Raw genomic sequence first — 19,642 nt, forward strand, 5'->3', positions numbered from 1 at the left:
AAATGTCCAAATGTAGACCATGGCACCTACTGCAAGTTCCCCCGGTTTCTGTTGTATAAATCATGACAGCTCAACCATGACCATGACCATTTCCCTATTTACTCTTTCTCCCTTAGTTACAAATGTTACTGAGCGTACCAAAGGAGTGTGTGTACACAATAGTATGCCCTCTTTGGGGGGAATTCAGACCAGAGTTACACGCACCTCAATGGAAATGAATTCCTTTTTATACCTTTTCTTTCTCGGGGAGAGTGGGGTCTGTTGAGCCATTTGTTACATTCAGCATCACTCTGTCAAGGGAAATATGGTATTCTTTTTAAACAAAGATATCTACATATATTTGAGGATGTTGTGTATCCCTGGAAATAATCAGAATTCATGTAAACATTACAGTTTTGAAAACATAGCTTGTCCAAAACAAGTGGTCTCTTGGCACAACTTACCCTGGGTAAATGGATCCTCAGGGCAGGGTGAGTTACGCCACCTACACATTTCTGTGCTGAATGAAATATTACCACTACCTTTTTAAAACTATCTTTATTTCCCAAACACTCTTCAGCACAATCACAATCGCCATCTTTTAATCATTTTAAGCACATTTTAACACAGCACCAATGACATTATCTCTCCGCCCGAAACTCAAATCAAAATGGTGCATATAGCTATATCTGCAGTAACACCTAAAAAACACTGTACCTTTTTAAAGACTTTATCATGGGCCACGCCATGTTGTTACATCATATCCCAGAAATAATGCTTTGCATTAAGCCTGGGAAGAAAACACTTACATTTGCTTAACTTACCCCAAGGTAAACATTTTGACTATATTAGCCCACAGAACTACAAGGATGCACCTTCATGCTAGGTTTAGGACATTGAAGCATATAGAGACCCAAACTGTTAAAATGATCTACTTTGGTTTAGATACAAGCATCATGAAACCTCTAACACAATAGATACATTTTTCTCGGGCCTAACTTCCTTACCACTCTTCAGACTCCATGAAATTATGACCTCTTCCTAAATATTTGGTCAAATTATACATTTTGTGTATGGTTTGCTAGAAAAAAGGGTGGCTTAACATACCCCTTTGGCTCAATTTACCCCAGTCTCCCATATGCATATTCTGACCTTGAATTTAAAGGGGGACTGAACTTCCTGATTTAGCCTCAGTTTCAATTCCCCTCATTAGGAAATGCAACTGAGAACGATTTGGGTTTTGGAGGTATGCTTTGGTGTAGGTGTCTCTTGTGTGTGTGTTTGAATGTGGGAAGTGTTTGTACTTTCACTCTGCCAAAACAGTACACAGTTACAGTCTAATCAGGTCTTGTGTCTGGAAGTAGCCTAGACTAGCTAGCAAGCTAGCCAACTTCTTTTGCCAATTAGCTTCAGCTGGTTGGTGTGAGACTGTGGCAAAATTGGTTTGACTTTGGATAGCCTATCTGTGGGGCTAGTCAATAAATTACACAATGTAAATGGGACAATATTTTCATGTTGCACACCTTTTAGTTGTCTCATTAAATGCTTTCAATATGTGTCATGCATTTCTAAAATGTATGTTTGGTTTGAGGTTTTTAAGTAATTGAAATGTGGAGCTATTGAATTTTTTAAAATTATATTGTGTAATACTGTTGGTCCCTAACTAGCACCATAGGGAAATCGAATGTCAAACCAAATTGACCGTGGGCATTATGATCTGGTTGCATGCAGCTGCGCTCCAGATTGATGATTACTTGGGTGCTGCCAGCTGTGGTCAGGATTGAAAACCCAACTCAAAGAGAAAACTGTTACAATAGGCTTCATTCCATGACATACACATTTTTCCTAATTATCACCAAATCTCCGTTTTGGACCAGACTGACTTTATGACCAAAATAATACTATTTACACACTAATAATACACATTAAAAACTATTTACACATCATATCGATGCCACATAGACCGTTTTCAAAACAAGAAGTTGCTTATTACGTTCAGTTGCTCTTAAAGCATGGGACAATGCCAATGCCAGCCAAATACATGTTTGGGATGGAGACTTAGCCACAGGAAGTAGGGGTGCTGAGGGTGCTGCACCCCCTTAAAAATAAGAATAAATGTATGTATATATATAATTTTATTTGAGTAAAAAAATATATTTACAAAAGTAGTGCACTGAGCCTTCACTAGTCCTGTATTAGCGGACTGATATAGCCTTTTGTATGTAGCGTGAGCAAAGAAAATTACAGATTTCTTTCAGTAATTATCAGTTGGAGGGTCAGGCGCACATTTCCTAAGGTTACAAAGGGGCCGTAAAGTCTGAATCGGCCCCTTTGTAACCAAAGGCTGTCACCCAGCCAGTCAGACAAGCTGCAATATTTCATCTGCGGTCTGTAGTTTGTGTTAATCAACGCCTGACCCATTTCAGACACCAGCCAACTTCCTTCCCAGAACATCTGCAGTGTGTTTATGTGTGTGTGAGAGAGAGAGAGAGAGAGAGAGAGAGAGAGAGAGAGAGAGAGAGAGAGAGAGAGAGAGAGAGAGAGAGAGAGAGAGAGAGAGAGAGAGAGAGAGAAGAGAGAATATCTTTATTGAAGCCCATAGATTTGAGGCTATGATGCCCTAAAGACAAGTTCTAAGCAGGCCTTGAAATGTATGTGTAATGTATGTACAGTAGGTGGATGAACATTGGGTGTACAGTAGGTGGATGAACGTTGGGTGTACAGTAGCTGTGGATGAGAAAGCAAGTGTTTGTAAGCGAAGAGTGATATTCAAATCACTACAATTATTTATTGAGATCATAACAGTATTGGAAGCTCTAGAGAACGTTTCTGAATTAGAAATAAGGTTTGGTTTAGCTTTGAGTTTTATTTCTCACATTAAGGAGACGGGAGAAAGCCTCTGGTTTCAATCTAGTGGCTCAAAATTAGTTAGTGATAATTTTCTCGTTTCCAAGAGGGTCGACTAAGAAAACATGAGAAAATGAACATTGTGGGGTGTGTGGTTGACAACTTGTGAGAACTCAAGGGGAAGTGGCCTGTCTGCTGTGTTCTGTGCCCGCCTCCTGCTCCCTGCCTTCTCACGACGCTCTCTTGACTTTCTCTTTCTAGAAGAAGACCCTCATCCACTTGGTCTATCGCTCACTCCATTTATATCCTCAGGCAATGGTTGGGATCTTTATATTAGGGACCTTTCTCTTGTACTGTGTGGGACAGAACCAAATTCAAGGTAAGTGCACTGCCATCTACAACTACTAGTCAGGGTAGGGGGTATCCCATTTTAATAGAGGAATTGACTTGAAATTCTTATTCAATAATTAGAAAGTGTAATTTATTTCCAATGTTGATTTTGAAATCGTTGAGTAAGAATTCACTTCTGGAATTGACAAGCATTGACCCCAACCCTGGTACTGGTACCTGGCACAAGGCAGACATGGGAAATGGCAGGTCCATTATGAGAGCAGTATTTCCCCTATATTAATTTAGCAAACCAAAGGCAAAATTGCCACGGGGAACAGGCCCTTGCTTTAACGGTCGACTTTGGGCACGAAAACAGTCCAAATTTCAAACAGAAATAGGGTGTGCCTTTGGTGATTCATCAATGTGTCTTTCTGGTCATGCAGGCCACAACACACGTAGCTAGTTCGTTAGCTAAGATAGCCACTTGTAGCTAGCCAGTAACTCCTCCAGTATGTGTTGACGCCATTTCACAGGATTGGATTTTGGATGGAAGCTGTAGAGATCGTTAAGAAACACAGGAGGTTGGTGGCACATTAATTGGGGAGAACGGGCTCATGGTAATGACTGGAGCGGAATTAGTGGAATGGCAACAAATATATCAAATACATGGTTTCCAAGGTTTCCAGGTGTTTGATGCCAATTAATTCGCTCCGTTCCGGCCATTATCATGAGCCGTCCTCCCCTCAGCAGCCTGTGGTAAGAAATGACAGATACGTTATATATTATTCAACTATTTACTTTAAGCGTTAAATGACCTGGTATGACGGTGCATTGATCAGTTTAAATACTTTTTATTTAGTTTTTGCCCAACCTAAAAAAGTCAACCTAAAAAAAGGTAACTGTCCAGTGTTTCCTGATTTCTATGAAATATGACTTATCATTAATTAGAATATGAGTGAAATAGTTTTCTTTTCAAAAAATGGTAATTAATTATGTTCAAAAGACACTTTTCTGTGTTAGAATGGTGTGGTAGTACCCCAATCACAGACTGATGTGGGCGTTTACCTGTCTGTTTGAGATATATGTTTGTTTTCCCTCCAATTTATACTTTGGCTACAAATACGAGTATAGGGTCAACAACATTATTTAGGTAGGACTTTAAAACTGCAACATTTTTCTCTCTGCCCCATGGCAAAATGTGTTGAAATGCAGGAAGTTTGCTGTTTGTCCACCTACCCAGAAAATGAGTTTGGGGGCCTCCCGGGTGGCACAGTGGTCTAAGCCACTGCATCACAGTGCTTGCTTCCGGGTGGCACAGTGGTCTAAGCCACTGCATCACAGTGCTAGCTGTGCCGCCAGAGATTCTGGGTTCAAGCCCAGCTGCCGCAGCTGGCCGTGACCGGGAGGCTCATGGGGCGATACACAATTGGCCCAGTGTTGTCCAGGGTTAGGGAGGGTTTGGACGGCAGGGATATCCTTGTCTCATTGTGCACTAGCGACTCCTGTGGCACAGTGCACGCTGACCAGGTCGCTGGGTGTATGGTGTTTCCTCCGACACATTGGTACGGCTGGCTTCCGGGTTGGATGTGTGTTGTGGCTTGGTTGGGTTGTGAATTTGTGCCTGAGAGAGTCAGGGATCATTAATGATGTCACTGTTGTATTTCTGTTTCAGGGGTTCCCCAAGGATGTGTGTCCCAGCCCTCATGTTCAGCTTGCCTGAGGAGCCCTGGATGTGCCTGGTGCAAACACAAGGTCAGCTTTATCATACATCATCTGGCTTGCTGCTGCTTCCTCATTTCTTTGTTTCAAACTGTTGCATGTTTTATCCTTGAGTGTTGCTATACTTTGGACTTGATTGCTTTGTGAGTTGGACAACATTTGGGACGACGGCATTAGGCCATTCACACTGTAGGAGTTACTTACAATAGGATCAAGTACAATTATTTGTCACATGCGTCGTAAACAACAGTGAAATGCTTACTTACGGGTCCTTCCCAATAATACAGAGAGGGAAAAAAAGATAAATAGTAGGGAAAAAGAAGAAGAAAAACAAGGGGTAGTGGGTCTTCACTGCAGGCTGAATGTTGAAAATCTTTTGCAACTTGGGTGAGATCATAGACAATGATGTCCCATCAAGCTCATGTAAGATTTTGTGGATGTTATATTTTCAACATTTTCAATAGCTTCTACAGTTCAGCAGACATTTTACTTACAGTTATGGGTTTAATTATACAGGACCTTAAATTGAATGGTGGAAGAGATCACGTGACATGTCAAACACTTTACCTCCTTACCTCCTGGTGATAAGAGGTGTGAAAGGTTAGATTGATGGAAAGCCCGTTAGGTCAGGTGAACGTTTACATTTGTCCTTCACATTGTCATACATTTAGAGGAAAAGTTATTTTCCAATCGTTTCATTCTGAACATAACATATTATTTGTTCTGTTCCACTGTTCGGACCAGCAAAATAAAGTTCTGAACCAGTTCAAACCAAAAACAAGTAAAAATGACATTTATTTCAACATTAAATTACTTTACCAATGGATAGAGCAGTTTCTGTGGAGTGGGCAAGCTATGTATATGCATTGGTCAGAAAGGTGTAGTGTAGAGTGTAACATTCCAATAGAATTTTGCGTGTGAGGAGAGTGCTGGGCATGAAGCGCTGGGCATCTTGTTGTTATGACATGCATTATCTGAATTAGGCCCACAGTATTATACCTACGGAGGAGCGGCTTCTATGAAGGAACTTTGAATGTCTTTGAACTTCAGAGAGTTGGCTTAACTAACATTGGACCAGAGCTAGCTGTTGATCATGACTCTCAGTTCCATTACATTACACATAATGCCACCTAGAATTTTCGAGAGCTAACAAGCTAGCTAGCTAACTAACAAGCTTGTGTGTGCAGAGCGGCACCATAATTCAAATAAAAACAGCTTTTTGTAGTTAATAAATCCAATGTGAAACGTGAAAACTATAGTATCCTTAACTAGCATTGAAAAGATAATCCATCGTTCTCTAATTCAAAATCTCTCTCCCTAATTTCTGAATCACACCTGTAATGTCAGTAGTTACAGTAGACTATGCATGGTTCGGAGGGAGGGGAGGGGCAGGTAGCCTACACACACACACACACACACACACACACACACACACACACACACACACACACACACACACACACACACACACACACACACACACACACACACACACACACACACACACACACACACACAAAGACAAAGATTTACAGCTGGCAGGCAGACACTGGAATAAGTTTATGAGTGACAGTGAGGTCTTTGTGTGGGCAATTTGTTGCATGTTTTGTGGGACTATTAAAAAAATGACTTGAACGTAAAATTACTTTTCTGATCCGGAACAGTATATATCACTTTTGTTTTCATTTCTGATTCTATTCCTAGAAAAATGTCATAATTTTCAGGTTTTCTTTCTGTTCCCTGAACCGGATCCAACCCCTGGCTATAACTGTTAGAATATCTTCTCTTTCTAGATCCTCAACCATTTATACTAGTGTCAAATTACAGACATATGGCACTGCATAGGTTCTTCCCCATAGCACTACTCATTAAACAAAGTGTAGTGGCTAGGTTCTAAGATTCCAAAAGGACACTTCTATAGACCAGACCTGGGTTCAAATACTATTTCAAATATCTCAATTACTTTCACATACCTTTTGAAGTAAATACTCAGATATCTTTTATTTGAAAAAACAAGTAGTTGAATAGTATAATGTATTTGGAAATAGACTTGGAAAGTTTTTGAAAATACTCAAATACACTGACTCAAATACACTCCCATGCATTTAACCCAGGTTTTTGAAAATACTCAAATACACTGACTCAAATACACTCCCATGCATTTATCCCAGGTTTTTGAAAATACTCAAATACACTGACTCAAATACACTCCCATGCATTTAACCCAGGTTTTTGAAAATACTCAAATACACTGACTCAAATACACTCCCATGCATTTAACCCAGGTTTTTTTTGAAAATACTCAAATACACTGACTCAAATACACTCCCATGCATTTAACCCAGGTTTTTGAAAATACTCAAATACACTGACTCAAATACACTCCCATGCATTTAACCCAGGTTTTTGAAAATACTCAAATACACTGACTCAAATACACTCCCATGCATTTATCCCAGGTTTTTGAAAATACTCAAATACACTGACTCAAATACACTCCCATGCATTTAACCCAGGTTTTTGAAAATACTCAAATACACTGACTCAAATACACTCCCATGCATTTAACCCAGGTTTTTTTTTAAAATACTCAAATACACTGACTCAAATACACTCCCATGCATTTAACCCAGGTTTTTGAAAATACTCTCAATTTAGTAGACTATTTATTTTATTTTTTTTAACAAATAATCATTCCAAATACTCAAATAAAAGTAATTGTTGTGGGTTGTGTATTTGAAAATTCTCAATGTTTTTATTTACATACAGCGGCAAGAATAAGTATGTGAACCCTTTGGAATTACCTGGATTTCTGCAGAAATTGGTCATCAAATTTGATCTGATCTTCATCGAAGTCACAACAATAGACAAACATAGTGTGCTTTAACTAATAACACACAAATTATTGTACTTTTATTGTCTATATTGAATACATCATTTAAACATTCACAGTGTAGGTTGGAAAAAGTATGTGAACACCTAGGCTAATGACTTCTCCAAAAGCTAATTGGAGTCAGGAGTCAGCTAACCTGGAGTCCAATCAATGAGACGAGATTGGAGATGTTGGTTAGAGCTGCCTTTCTCTATAAAAAACACACACAAAATCTGACTTTGCTATTCACAAGAAGCATTGCCTGATGTCAACCATGCCTCGAAACAAAAAAGATCTCAGAAGACCTAAGATTAAGAATTGTTGACTTGCATAAAGCTGGAAAGGGTTACAAAAGTATTTCTAAAAGCCTTGATGTTCATCAGTCCACGGCAAGACAAATTGTCTATAAATGGAGAAAATTCAGCACTGTTGCTACTCTCCCTAGGAGTGGCCATCCTGCAAATATGACTGCAAGAGCACAGCGCAGAATGCTCAATGAGGTAGAGAACAATCCTAGAGTGTCAGCTGAAGACTTACAGAAATCTCTGGAACATGCTAACATCTCTGTTGACGAGTCTACTATATGTAAAACACTAAACAAGAAGGGTGTTCATGGGAGGACACAAAAAAAACATTCCTGAACATCTGAAGTTTGCAAAAGTGCACCTGGCTGTTCCACAGTGCTACTGGCAAAATATTCTGTGGACAGATGAAACTATCGTTGAGTTGTTTTGGAAGGAACACACAACACTATGTGTGGAGAAAAAAAGCACAGCACATGAACATCAAAACCTCATCCCAACTGTAAAGTATGGTGGAGGGAGCATCATGGTTTGGGGCTGCTTTGCTGCCTCAGGGCATAGACAGCTTGCTATCATCAACGGAATTTTTTTTATTTCCAAGTTTATCAAGACATTTTGCAGAAGAATGCTAACTATATCTGTTCGCCAATTGAAGCTCAACAGAAGTTGGGTGATGCAACAGGATAACGACCCAAAACACAGATGCAAATCAATTACAGAATGGCTTCAACAGAAGAAAATGTGTCTGCTGGAGTGGCCCAGTCAGAGTCCTGAACTCAACCCGATTAAGGTGCTGTGTCATGACCTCAAGAGAGCAGTTCACACCAGACATCCCAAGAATATTGCTAAACTGACACTGTTTTGTAAAGAGGAATGGTGCAAAATTCCTCCTGACCGTTGTTGAAGGAAGAGTACCAAGATGGCTGCACGGTGGCTTCAATGGATAATTGATTTGAACCCAGGTCTGCTACAGCCACTTTTACAAAGACTGGTTCCAACACATTTTCCCCATTTAAAGACTTAAGAGAGTTATTGTTCTAGTTGCAATTCAAATGTAATTTATTACTCACAAATAGGTCCAGGTTTGTCACAGATTCCAGTTGATGAATGGTACAACAAAGCAATAGATTCTGGGTGTTCTAAACAGATTCCAGATAATATTGATGAAGTCACAAATGTATAATGCACAAAGGTAAAAAGGATGAAAAAAATATATACATTAATGATTAAGTAAATGGTTCCAATGGTTGAAAACGGTATGTCTTTCGCATCTTCTATACAGATTTGTAACAACTTTTCCAATTAAAAAATACTAATCTCAAAACCAGACATTTTGCAGATATAGTCTGCAAGGCTTTATAGTCTCAAGGCCTTGATTATACATATCATAGGTTCTGGTCCTCTTTTTAAATTATTTTGATTTTTTTTCACCACAATTTCAGACAAATTGCCAATACAAACTTTTTTTATGGTAAAAATAAATAAATACAGGTGCCTTAAAGTGTTGGTCCTGTGTTTCATGAGCTGAAATAAAAGATCCCAGAAATGTTCCATACTCACAAAAATATTATTTCTCTCAAAATTGATGCACAAATGTGTTAACATCCCTATTAGTGAGCATTTCTCCTTTGCCAATATAGTACATCCACCTGACAGGTGTGGCATATCAAGAAGCTAATTAAATAGCATGATCATTACACAGGTGCACCTTGTGCAGGGGCTAATAAAAGCCTACACTCAAATGTGCAGTTTTGTCACACAACACAATGCCACAGATGTGTCAAATTTTGATGGATTGTGTAATTGGCATGCTGACTGCAGGAATATCCACCACAGCTCTTGCCAGATAATGTTATGTTCATTTCTCTACCATAAGCCACCTTCAATGTTATTTTTGAGAATTTATCAGTACGTCCAACCGGCCTCATAACCGTAGACCACGTGTATAGCGTTGTGTGGGTTTGCTGATGTCAACATTGTGAACAGAGTGCCCCATGGTGGCGGTGGGGTTATGGTGTGGTTAGGCATAGGCTACGGAAAACCAACACAATTGCATTTTATCGATGGCAATTTGAATGCACAGAGATACCGTGATGAGATCTTGAGGCCCATTGTCGCTCCATTCATCTGCCGCCACCACCTCAGGTTTCAGCATGATAATGCACAGCTCCATATCACAATACTTGGAAGCTGAAAAAGTCCCAGTTCTTCCATGGCCTCCATACTTACCAGACATGTCCCCCATTGAGCATGTTTGGGATGCTCTGGATCGACATGTACGACAGCATGTTCCAGTTCCTGCCAATATCCAGCAACTTCGCACAGCCATTGAAACCGAACATTCCACAGACCACAATCAACAGCCTGATCAACTCAGAAAGTAGGACAGCATCAGAAAGTAGGACAGATTTCATCACACGCTTATGTTGCTTAGATTTTTGAAGATTATCAGTGAGGCTCTTGCTCACAATTAAAAACGGTTTTATTGTTTCAAGTTAATACTTCAAGTCAGCTGACAAATCCCACTGGGCACAGGTGTCAGTTCAAGGTCAATTTCACATTGTTTAACGTAATTTCATTGAAATGAATGGAAACAACATTGAATCAACCCGTGTGTGCCCAGTGGATTGTCTTATTCAGAATCAGTAAACACACTGTCTTGCTTGGGTGCTCATGTCTTACACAACATGTGTATGTTCCCTATCCTGCTCTCAGTTTGGGGTTGATAATTGAATGGTGTATTGTGCTGCTGCAGCGCTCTGTGGTTTCCTAAACTAGTCGTGCAACTCATGGCAGACTCACTTCCGTCTTTCTATTCTATTTCCACATGCATTTCCTGTTAATTTATGTGGTATATATTTTGGTGAAGATATTGGTGATACATTCAAATGCTTGTTGGCTTTGACTTTTTAACTGTCATTTCTCCCTGCAACCAAAACCCTCTTCCCCAAAGCAACAGTCTAATTTATAGGTCCTATCTATAATAATGACATGTCCTATGTATCTTTAAAGATAATAATTATACAGAGATGTACCCCCATCTGTTGGATTGACAGCAGGTAGGCCCACATGATAATCTGGCAACCTACGTGTATGAGTCAGTGTGTAATTTTCTCTATCCTTAGTCCGACACACTGAACTAAGACCATAATACACATCTTCCTGACAGGACTTTTTGAAGTCTGGAGAGTCCAGTGAGCGGAGGTGTGACACTGCTGAGTCTCTGAGGACCAGGCGTTGTGAGCAGATGGACATCATCAACCCCCGATTAGATCCAGTCTTTCTGAAGAATAATGATCTCAGCAGCAACTCAGACAATGTGGTCCAGCTTAAGCCACAAAACCTCCTCTTCAAACTCAGAGTCGGTGAGAGTTATATGACTCTTCCTAAAAGGAAGTATTTCTCAGAATACAAACAGGGACAGGTCTGAAATCGGAAATACAAACAGGGACAGGTCTGAAATCGGAAATTCAAACAGGGACAGGTCTGAAATCTGAAATACAAACAGGGACAGGTCTGAAATCGGAAATACAAACAGGGACAGGTCTGAAATCGGAAATTCAAACAGGGACAGGTCTGAAATCTGAAATACAAACAGGGACAGGTCTGAAATCGGAAATACAAACAGGGACAGGTCTGAAATCTGAAATACAAACAGGGACAGGTCTGAAATCTGAAATTCAAACAGGGACAGGTCTGAAATCTGAAATTTGTAGTGGTGCTTTATAGATTATTTTTGAAGCCGTGCAAAGTAATAGAAATAACGACATCATGTGAAGTATTGTAGTGATGCATGTATTTGCAGTTAATAACTGTTCTAGCTGACCCGTTTGTTTCAGGAGTCCCTCAGACCTTCAATGTCTCATTCAAGAGAGCCGAGGGCTACCCCATAGACCTGTACTACCTGATGGACCTGTCCTTCTCCATGAAGGACGACCTGGACACCATCAAGAACCTAGGCCAGGACATCCTCTCTGCACTGAAAAAAGTCACCCAGAAGGTCCGCATTGGTGAGTGCTGAGGAGACAGAGTTTTGCAGAAGATGGGATTTGATGTCAGGATTTCAATCAACTGTGTGTAGTCATCCGAATATGCCACCTCTCCTCATCCTGTCCATCTTTATCCCTCTCCTCTCTCCGCTGTCAGGCTTCGGCTCATTTGTAGACAAGGTGGCTCTGCCATACGTCAGCCAGGTGAAGGCCAAGAAGAATAACCCCTGTCCCAACCGCCTGAACATCTGTCAACCTGCCTTCAGCTTCCAAAATATTCTGAGACTCACAGAAGACGTGGACGAGTTCAAGACCAGGGTCAGCGACCAGATCATCTCTGGAAACCTGGACTCCCCCGAGGCAGGCTTTGACGCAATCATGCAGGCAGCTGTCTGCCAGGTAGTGTCATACATAACCAAACACAGTCACCTCCACTTTATAGATTGGAGGCAAGGATGTCTAGAACATCCATATTTCTTTTTCTATGGGTTTTTCCTTCTTTCTTTCTCTCTCTTACTTGCCTCATACCATCTTTGTCACTCTGTGTCTCTCTCTTTCCTTCCAGAGTGTGATTGGTTGGAACAATGTCACCCGGATCCTGGTCTACACATCAGATGACACCTTCCATATTGCCGGGGATGGCAGGCTGGCTGGTATATTCGAGCCTCATGATGGCATGTGCCATCTCAATGGCACTGGCTTCTACGATGGCACTAAATATGTGAGTTATCAAGAGAGCTTGTTTCAGTGATAGGGGCTAACATTTATTGCAGGGGAACTGGGGTACTACAACATCTTTCTGTGGTTATTTAATCCACTTCCTGTATGTGTCTCAGGACTACCCATCGGTTGGCCAGCTTGCCAGGGTCCTGGCAGCCAATAACATCCAGCTCATCTTTGCTGTCACCGAGGACAGTGTTGCTGCCTACAAGGTCAGAACTGACAGGAGAGGTTGTTTGTAAGAGCAGATTACAAAATGTCACAAAATGTTTATCAAATAGCCCTTCTTACATCAGCTGATATATCAAATTGCTGTACAGAAACCCAGCCTAAAACCCCAAACAGCAAGCAATGCAGGTGTAGAAGCACGGAGGCTAGGAAAAACTCCCTAGAAAGGCCAAATCCTAGGAAGTAACCTAGAGAGGAACCAGACTATGAGGTGTGGCCAGTCCTCTTCTGGCTGTGCCAGGTGGATATTATAACAGAACATGGCCAAGATGTTTAAATGTTCATATATGACCAACATGCTCAAATAATAATAATCACAGTAGTTGTCGAGGGTGCAGCAAGTCAGCACCTCAGGAGTAAATGTCAGTTAGCTTTTCATAGCCAATCATTGAGAGTATCTCTACTGCTCCTGCTGTCTCTAGATAGTTGAAAACAGCAGGTCTGGGACAGGTAGCACGTCCGGTGAACAGGTCAGGGTTCCATAGCCGCAGGCAGAACAGTTGAAACTGGAGCAGCAGCACGGCCAGGTGGACTGGGGACAGCAAGGGGTCATCATGCCAGGTAGTCCTGAGGCATGGTCCTAGGGCTCAGGTCCTCCGAGAGAGAGAGAGAGAGAGAGAGAGAAAGAAAGAAAGTAAGAAAGAAAGAAAGAACGAAAGAAAGAAAGAAAGAAAGAATTAGAGAGAGCGTACTTAAATTCACACAGGACACCGGATAAGACAGGAGAAATTCTCCAGAAAAATGGCCCAATAGGAAAAAAGGCCCAATGCATTTTACAAACAATCACAGTAAGGTACTTAATTGTTACCCAGAAATGCTTTGATGTTGAGATAAAAACAGCTGCCTTGGACCTTTAACCTCAGTATTTATACCTCCTCCCATCTCTCTCTATTGTGCCCATACCTAAACACACACACACACACACACACACACACACACACACACACACACACACACACACACACACACACACACACACACACACACACACACACACACACACACACACACACACACACACACACACACACACACACACACACACACACACACACACACACACACACACACACTTCTCTAGGCATTGAGTAAACTAATCCCTCAGTCAGTGGTGGGGGTCCTGAAGAACGACTCCAGCAACGTGGTCCTGCTCATCTCAGAGGCCTACAGTGTGAGTATCTCAAGCTTAGAATACAGTTAACAAGCTACTGCAAAATGGCGAATGGCTGCAATGACCAGAAAATAGGAATGCTTTATTTGAAACAGAGATGCTGAAGCTGGAAATAAAAGCATGTCTGTGGTTATGCTCATGAGTCACACTGCAGACTAAAAGGGTAGAACCTACTCATACGTATTTTCATTGGAAACCACGGCATCATGGTACCCTACTGATCTACAGTATATAGTGTGCGCTGTCCTCTCACAGGTCTAAAAATAGGCTATGGCAAATTATGTCTAAATCTTCCTAGTGTGGACTTCAAAGGTTTCATACATGATAGACCTACATTTCTCTAGATAGTAGTATGTTAAAATAGAGAAATATATACTACTTTTGCAAATGCATTACTTACAAACAAAAGTGGCTTTGCAATGAAATGCCATTTATGGGACACATAGACATAGATGTAACATCATCAGCAGTTCTATCTGGTAATGCATATCTATTCACAGAACCTGTCCTCCACCATCTTACTGGAGCACCATGAAGCTCCCTCAGATCTGGATGTGACCTACAGATCCCACTGCACCCCTGAAAAAGGGGACAACACCCATTGGCAGAGGAGGGGCGAGTGCATGAACGTCAAGCTCAACCAGCAGGTCTGGCACAAAGCAGGGGCGGGGGAAGAGATCCTAATGTGAATAAGAACAGCAAAGCTCATGTCTTCAAAGGATTTAGTCATGTAATTGGACTGAAAGAACATTTTGTTGTGTATTATCCCCTCTCTTGCTCCCAGGTCAACTTCACGGTAAGCCTGAACATTTCAACATGTCTAAAGGAGAAGCAGACGTTTTCCCTAAAACTGCAGGGCATCAGCGAGACCCTGAAGGTCTCTGTGGAAACCCTGTGTGACTGTGACTGCCAAGACAGAGAAGAGCAGTCCTCACACTGCAATGAAATTGGAACGCTCACCTGCGGCATCTGCAGGCAAGTCCTAAAATTAGGACTAGAACTCACAGCACCTCCTGTTTGGTGAGATAGAGAACTGTGCTTACAAACTGCACAGAGTGAGGGAAACAGCTGCAGTCTGCAGTCTGACTGTTACCATAGAGCAGTAAACTAGTTTTGTAGTCAAAGAAATGTATCAAAGATATACTGTATGTTATCAAAACTTCAGGTGATTCAAGCCAATTGTTCTCCAGAGAAAGTGAATACAGAGAAAGTGATTAAAGTGTTGTTTAGATACTAATGAGTAGGAATAGGAGTCTTCTCTGATCACGTAACCTGACCAGAAACAACTCCTGGCCCAAAATAGGCTATAAGTATCAGAATTTCCCCTGTTATTTTGTTGTTTTCCCCTGGCTTTTCATAGTTTTTGTAAAAAATACTATGCCCTTTAGCTGTGATGAGGGTCACCTGGGTCAGAGGTGTGAGTGTGAGCGGCCTAAGAACATGACCTCTGCCGAATCTATGGCCGCAACATGTCGCCAAGACAACTCCTCGCAGCTGTGCAGCGGGCATGGGAGCTGTGAGTGTGGCATGTGTATGTGTCAGGGCACCCACCACGGCAATTTTTGCCAATGTGATGACAACAGCTGTGCCCGCCACAACAACATGCTCTGCGGTGGTGAGTAAACTCAAACAGTTAGTTCCTGCCATGTAATTTGATTGGCTGAAGAATGTGTTCCTTAGTTGTATTTTATTGCAGCCCATTTTTCAGCCATGTAATGTCTTCTGCAGGTAATGGGCTGTGTGAATGTGGAACATGTAAGTGTAATGCCAATTACACAGGCTCTGCATGTGACTGTTCCACCCTCACCGACCAGTGCAGGACTGCTGGGAAGCTGTGCAATGGCCAGGGAACATGCCAGTGTAACCAGTGCCAGTGCAACAAAGACTTCTTTGGCATAAACTGCTCAAAGATTGCTAACGCATGCCCAAAATTCCTGTGAGTACAAGACAATAACTTAAAGTGAGTTTGGATTGAGCTTCCAGGTTGACAAAGCTTAGGTCTTGAATAGTGACCGTACAGCAACAGTTTACTTTTACTACAATAAAATCCCCAAAAGTCCCCACAAGGATAGTAAAACAAGGAAAATTCTCCCTCGTGGGGATATTTCCCCCGTCCACGTGAGGACAAATTCTATTATAAGATCAGGGGTTAGAGTTAGGGTTAGAACTGGGTTTGGGTTAGAATTAGGGTTAGGGTAAGGGTTAGGAGTTAGGTTTAGGATTTAGGTTAGGGTTACGGGTTAAGGTTAGGTTTAGGGTTTAAGGTCAAGGTTATGGTTATGGTAAGGGTAAGGGTAAGATTTAGGTTTAAGGTTAGGGGTTAAGGAAAATAGAATTTTGAATATAAATTAAGGTCCCCACGAGGATAGAACATCACAATGTGTGTGTGTGTGTGTACCTTCAGTATGTCTGTTAACCTGTCTTTATGTCCAGGGACTGTGTGACATGTGAATTGGACAATAACAAAATTAGCGGCCTAAAGAGTAACTGCAGCCAACTCTGTGGCTCAGTCAAGCTCACTTGGATGAAGGGACCCCAGGAGTTCCCCTGCAGTAAAGACACCATCTCCTACAAAGTGGAGCTGTTGCCTGATGGCAACATCCTGATCTTCTACGCAGATCTGCCTCGTGAGACCTTACATTTATCTCTAATCATCATCCTTTAGTTTCATTTTATGTTCTAATGTTTTCACTTCTTCGGATCTCACTGCTCATTGTAGCAATTTATAATATTACTAGTGTTTAGGCTCACCTAAAAAAGACTATTCCTATTATGTATTTTTTCTGCCCTATACTGCTATAGTTGTTTGATTGGGGTTTTCCTTACCATGTGACCTGACCAGGGAAACTGGGGCCCAGTCAAGACACATGTTCTACTACAACCGCTTCCTCTCCACATTCCTGGCAGGCTCTATTGACAAGACTTACGTGATCATCGGCAGCTCTGTGTCCAGCATCATCTTCATCGGCATCGCAGTGATCCTCATTAGCAGGCTTATGCTAGAGCTCCACTACCGGAGAGAGTATGACAGCTTCCTCAAAGCAAAGGAGGCCGAAGTCTGGCAAGATGTGAGAGAAAGAACAGCACACACATGACAATGAATCATCATGACGTGAGATAGGCTAAATGTCCCTGCAATAACTGGTTGCTTGTCATAAGCAAATAACTTTCTATTATTCTGTTTCATAGTTTTTTATATGAATAGCGGATTTCATCATTGTTTGTGTGAATATGTTTGGTCTTTTTGTGGTTGTTTAGTATTGATCTTAAAGAAAATAATCAACTTAATGAGTCTTTAATGCAAGATTTGTAAGGTTAGGTGTTGAAATTGATTGATGATAACATGATGCTCCCTCTGTACTAAACTGCTCTCTTGTTTGGTCCTTTTGTGTTTCAGATGAAAAATCCCTTGTTCCAGGATGCCACGACCGTGGTCATGAACCCCATGCACGTTCAAGAGGACTGATCCAAACCATTAGACTCTAAAGCCAACAAACACTTTCATTCCAGAAAACCCGTGATCTACTGTAATAAGTGAAAGCCAGACCATACTGTATGCCGACCATAACTTCAGGGAACCGCAAGAACCGTCTGTTGCTAAGAGGATCAAAGACTTTGTCATGAGAACATTACATTCTATTTCCCTGTATTTCAAGGCCAATACGTATTTCAGATATGATTTGCAGCACGTTTATTCCCATACTCACTTATTGGTTCTCTTCAATTTGATTGCTTCCTCTTGTTGTACAGGAGTAGTAGTGAGACCACTCCACTCTCTCTCTCTCAACTTTCAGTCTTTTTCTCATGATGAAGTCCCCCATCTCCTTATGTCCTCCTTCTCCTCTGCATTTGTCTGTTTATTTAAACATTTGATAGTTCAAATGTTCTGAAGTTGGTATGAATGATTAAGTCTTGTGAAGGGTCATTCGTTTTTAGTCTGTGCATTTAGTTTGTGTTGCATTATATTCCGTTTTTCTTAATGAATTATTTTCGAATAATTATTATCAGCTGAATCATATTTCAAATGATTCTCTGTACAGTGTATTAATTAAGTAGGCCTATGTGAGCACTGTGTGATTGAAATGATATAGTACCGTTTTTAATTATATCAATTGTAATAAAGTAATTTGTAGTGTAATGAGCAGGCAATAAAGGAAGGAAAAACATGAACCAGACGGATGTCAAAATTATTATTAAACTAAGATTAGTCTCTTGTCAGACTCCACACCGTCTATGAGAAAAAAAGTGGTAACTCACTGTGCTGGACAATAAGGCTGGTGTTTTTATAAGGCTAGACATTTTCCAATCCTCACTCAACCAGCAACACGTGCCAGTATTGTGGAAAAAGTCAATAATTATACCCAATTCCTCTGTGCTGAATGACTACCGCCCTGTCGCCTTGACATCCTTAGTAATGAAATGCCTTGAGAAAATTGTTAGTCATATTCTCAGTCACCCAGAAGCTTCTCGACCCGTTTCACTTTGCCTATCAGCCTAGCAGAAGAGTTGATTATGCCATTCTTACCCTCCTTAACATGGTCTATATTTTATTTATCTTTTATTTTACCAGGTAAGTTGAATGAGAACACATTCTCATTTGCAGCAACGACCTGGGGAATAGTTACAGGGGAGAGGAGGGGGATGAATGAGCCAATTGTAAACTGGGGATTATTAGGTGACCGTGATGGCCCGATTGGGAATTTAGCCAGGACACCAGGGTTAACACCCCTACTCTTACGATAAGTGCCATGGGATCTTTAATGACTGCAGAGAGTCAGGACACCCGTTTCACATCCCATCCGAAAGACTGCACCCTACACTGGGCAGTGTCCCCAATCACTGGCCTGGGGCATTGGGATATTTTTTAGAGTGCCTCCTACTGGCCCTCCAACACCACTTCCAGCAGCACTTCCAGCAGCATCTGTTCTCCAATCCAGGGACTGACCAGGACCAACCCTGCTTAGCTTCAGAAGCAAGCCAGCAGATGTCCCATGTCAGGGTTCTGTTTGTTGACTTTTCTTGTCATGTTTTGTCTTAGATTGTCTTGTCATTTTGCTTTTCCCTCTGTTCATTTTCCCCCTGCTGGTCTTTTTAGGTTCGTTCCCCTTTTTCTCTCTCCCTTCCTCTCTCTCTTCTCTCTATCGTTCCGTTCCTGCTCCCAGCTGTTCCTATTCCCCTAATCAATCATTTAGTCTTCCCACACCTGTTCCCGATCCTTTTCCCTGATTAGAGTCCCTATTTCTCTCCTTGTTTTCCGTTCCTGCCCTGTCGGATCCTTGTCTATTGTTCACCGTGCTGTGTCTATGTATCGCCCTGTCGTGTCGTGTTTCCCTCAGATGCTGCGTGGTGAGCAGGTGTCTGAGTCTGCTACGTTCAAGTGCCTTCCCGAGGCAACCTGCAGTTCTTGATCAAGTCTCCAGTCTGTTCTCGTCATTACGAGTAGAATTATGCCTTTTGATTGTAAAGTTACTTTACTGGATTAAAG

The 19,642-nt window shown here is 41.4% G+C and overlaps 1 protein-coding gene across 3 annotated transcripts; it reads left to right on the top strand.

Moving 5' to 3' along the window:
- Window positions 1–3,058: 3,058 nt before the first annotated feature.
- Window positions 3,059–18,371, top strand: itgb7 (integrin, beta 7). 3 transcript variants are annotated; one of them, XM_046312606.1, is made up of 15 exons: window positions 3,059–3,205; window positions 4,829–4,908; window positions 11,219–11,414; window positions 11,889–12,059; window positions 12,196–12,437; window positions 12,604–12,759; window positions 12,875–12,970; window positions 14,068–14,157; window positions 14,658–14,804; window positions 14,942–15,132; window positions 15,546–15,772; window positions 15,886–16,093; window positions 16,591–16,784; window positions 17,065–17,225; window positions 17,555–18,371. In XM_046312606.1, the coding sequence occupies exons 1-15, from the start codon at window positions 3,142–3,144 to the stop codon at window positions 17,621–17,623; spliced, it is 2,292 nt and encodes a 763-aa protein (XP_046168562.1). In that variant the 5' UTR covers window positions 3,059–3,141; the 3' UTR covers window positions 17,624–18,371. The 3 variants fall into 3 exon arrangements, with proteins under 3 accessions (XP_046168562.1, XP_046168563.1, XP_046168564.1); XM_046312607.1 differs by lacking the exon at window positions 17,555–18,371 and having other exon boundaries at window positions 3,071–3,205; window positions 17,000–17,219; XM_046312608.1 differs by lacking the exon at window positions 17,555–18,371 and having other exon boundaries at window positions 3,071–3,205; window positions 16,960–17,095.
- The last annotated feature ends 1,271 nt before the right edge of the window (window positions 18,372–19,642 follow it).

Source organism: Oncorhynchus gorbuscha, linkage group LG18, assembly GCF_021184085.1.
Source record: "Oncorhynchus gorbuscha isolate QuinsamMale2020 ecotype Even-year linkage group LG18, OgorEven_v1.0, whole genome shotgun sequence".
Classification (NCBI taxonomy): domain Eukaryota; kingdom Metazoa; phylum Chordata; class Actinopteri; order Salmoniformes; family Salmonidae; genus Oncorhynchus; species Oncorhynchus gorbuscha.

Bases quoted from the DNA above. Each gene is read 5' to 3' on its own strand.
- itgb7 (XM_046312606.1), top strand. From the start codon at position 3,142: ATGGTTGGGATCTTTATATTAGGGACCTTTCTCTTGTACTGTGTGGGA. The intron at 12,438-12,603 runs GTAGTGTCATAC...CTTTCCTTCCAG, and splicing joins TGCAGGCAGCTGTCTGCCAG to AGTGTGATTGGTTGGAACAA. The intron at 17,226-17,554 runs GTGAGAGAAAGA...TTTGTGTTTCAG, and splicing joins AGGCCGAAGTCTGGCAAGAT to ATGAAAAATCCCTTGTTCCA.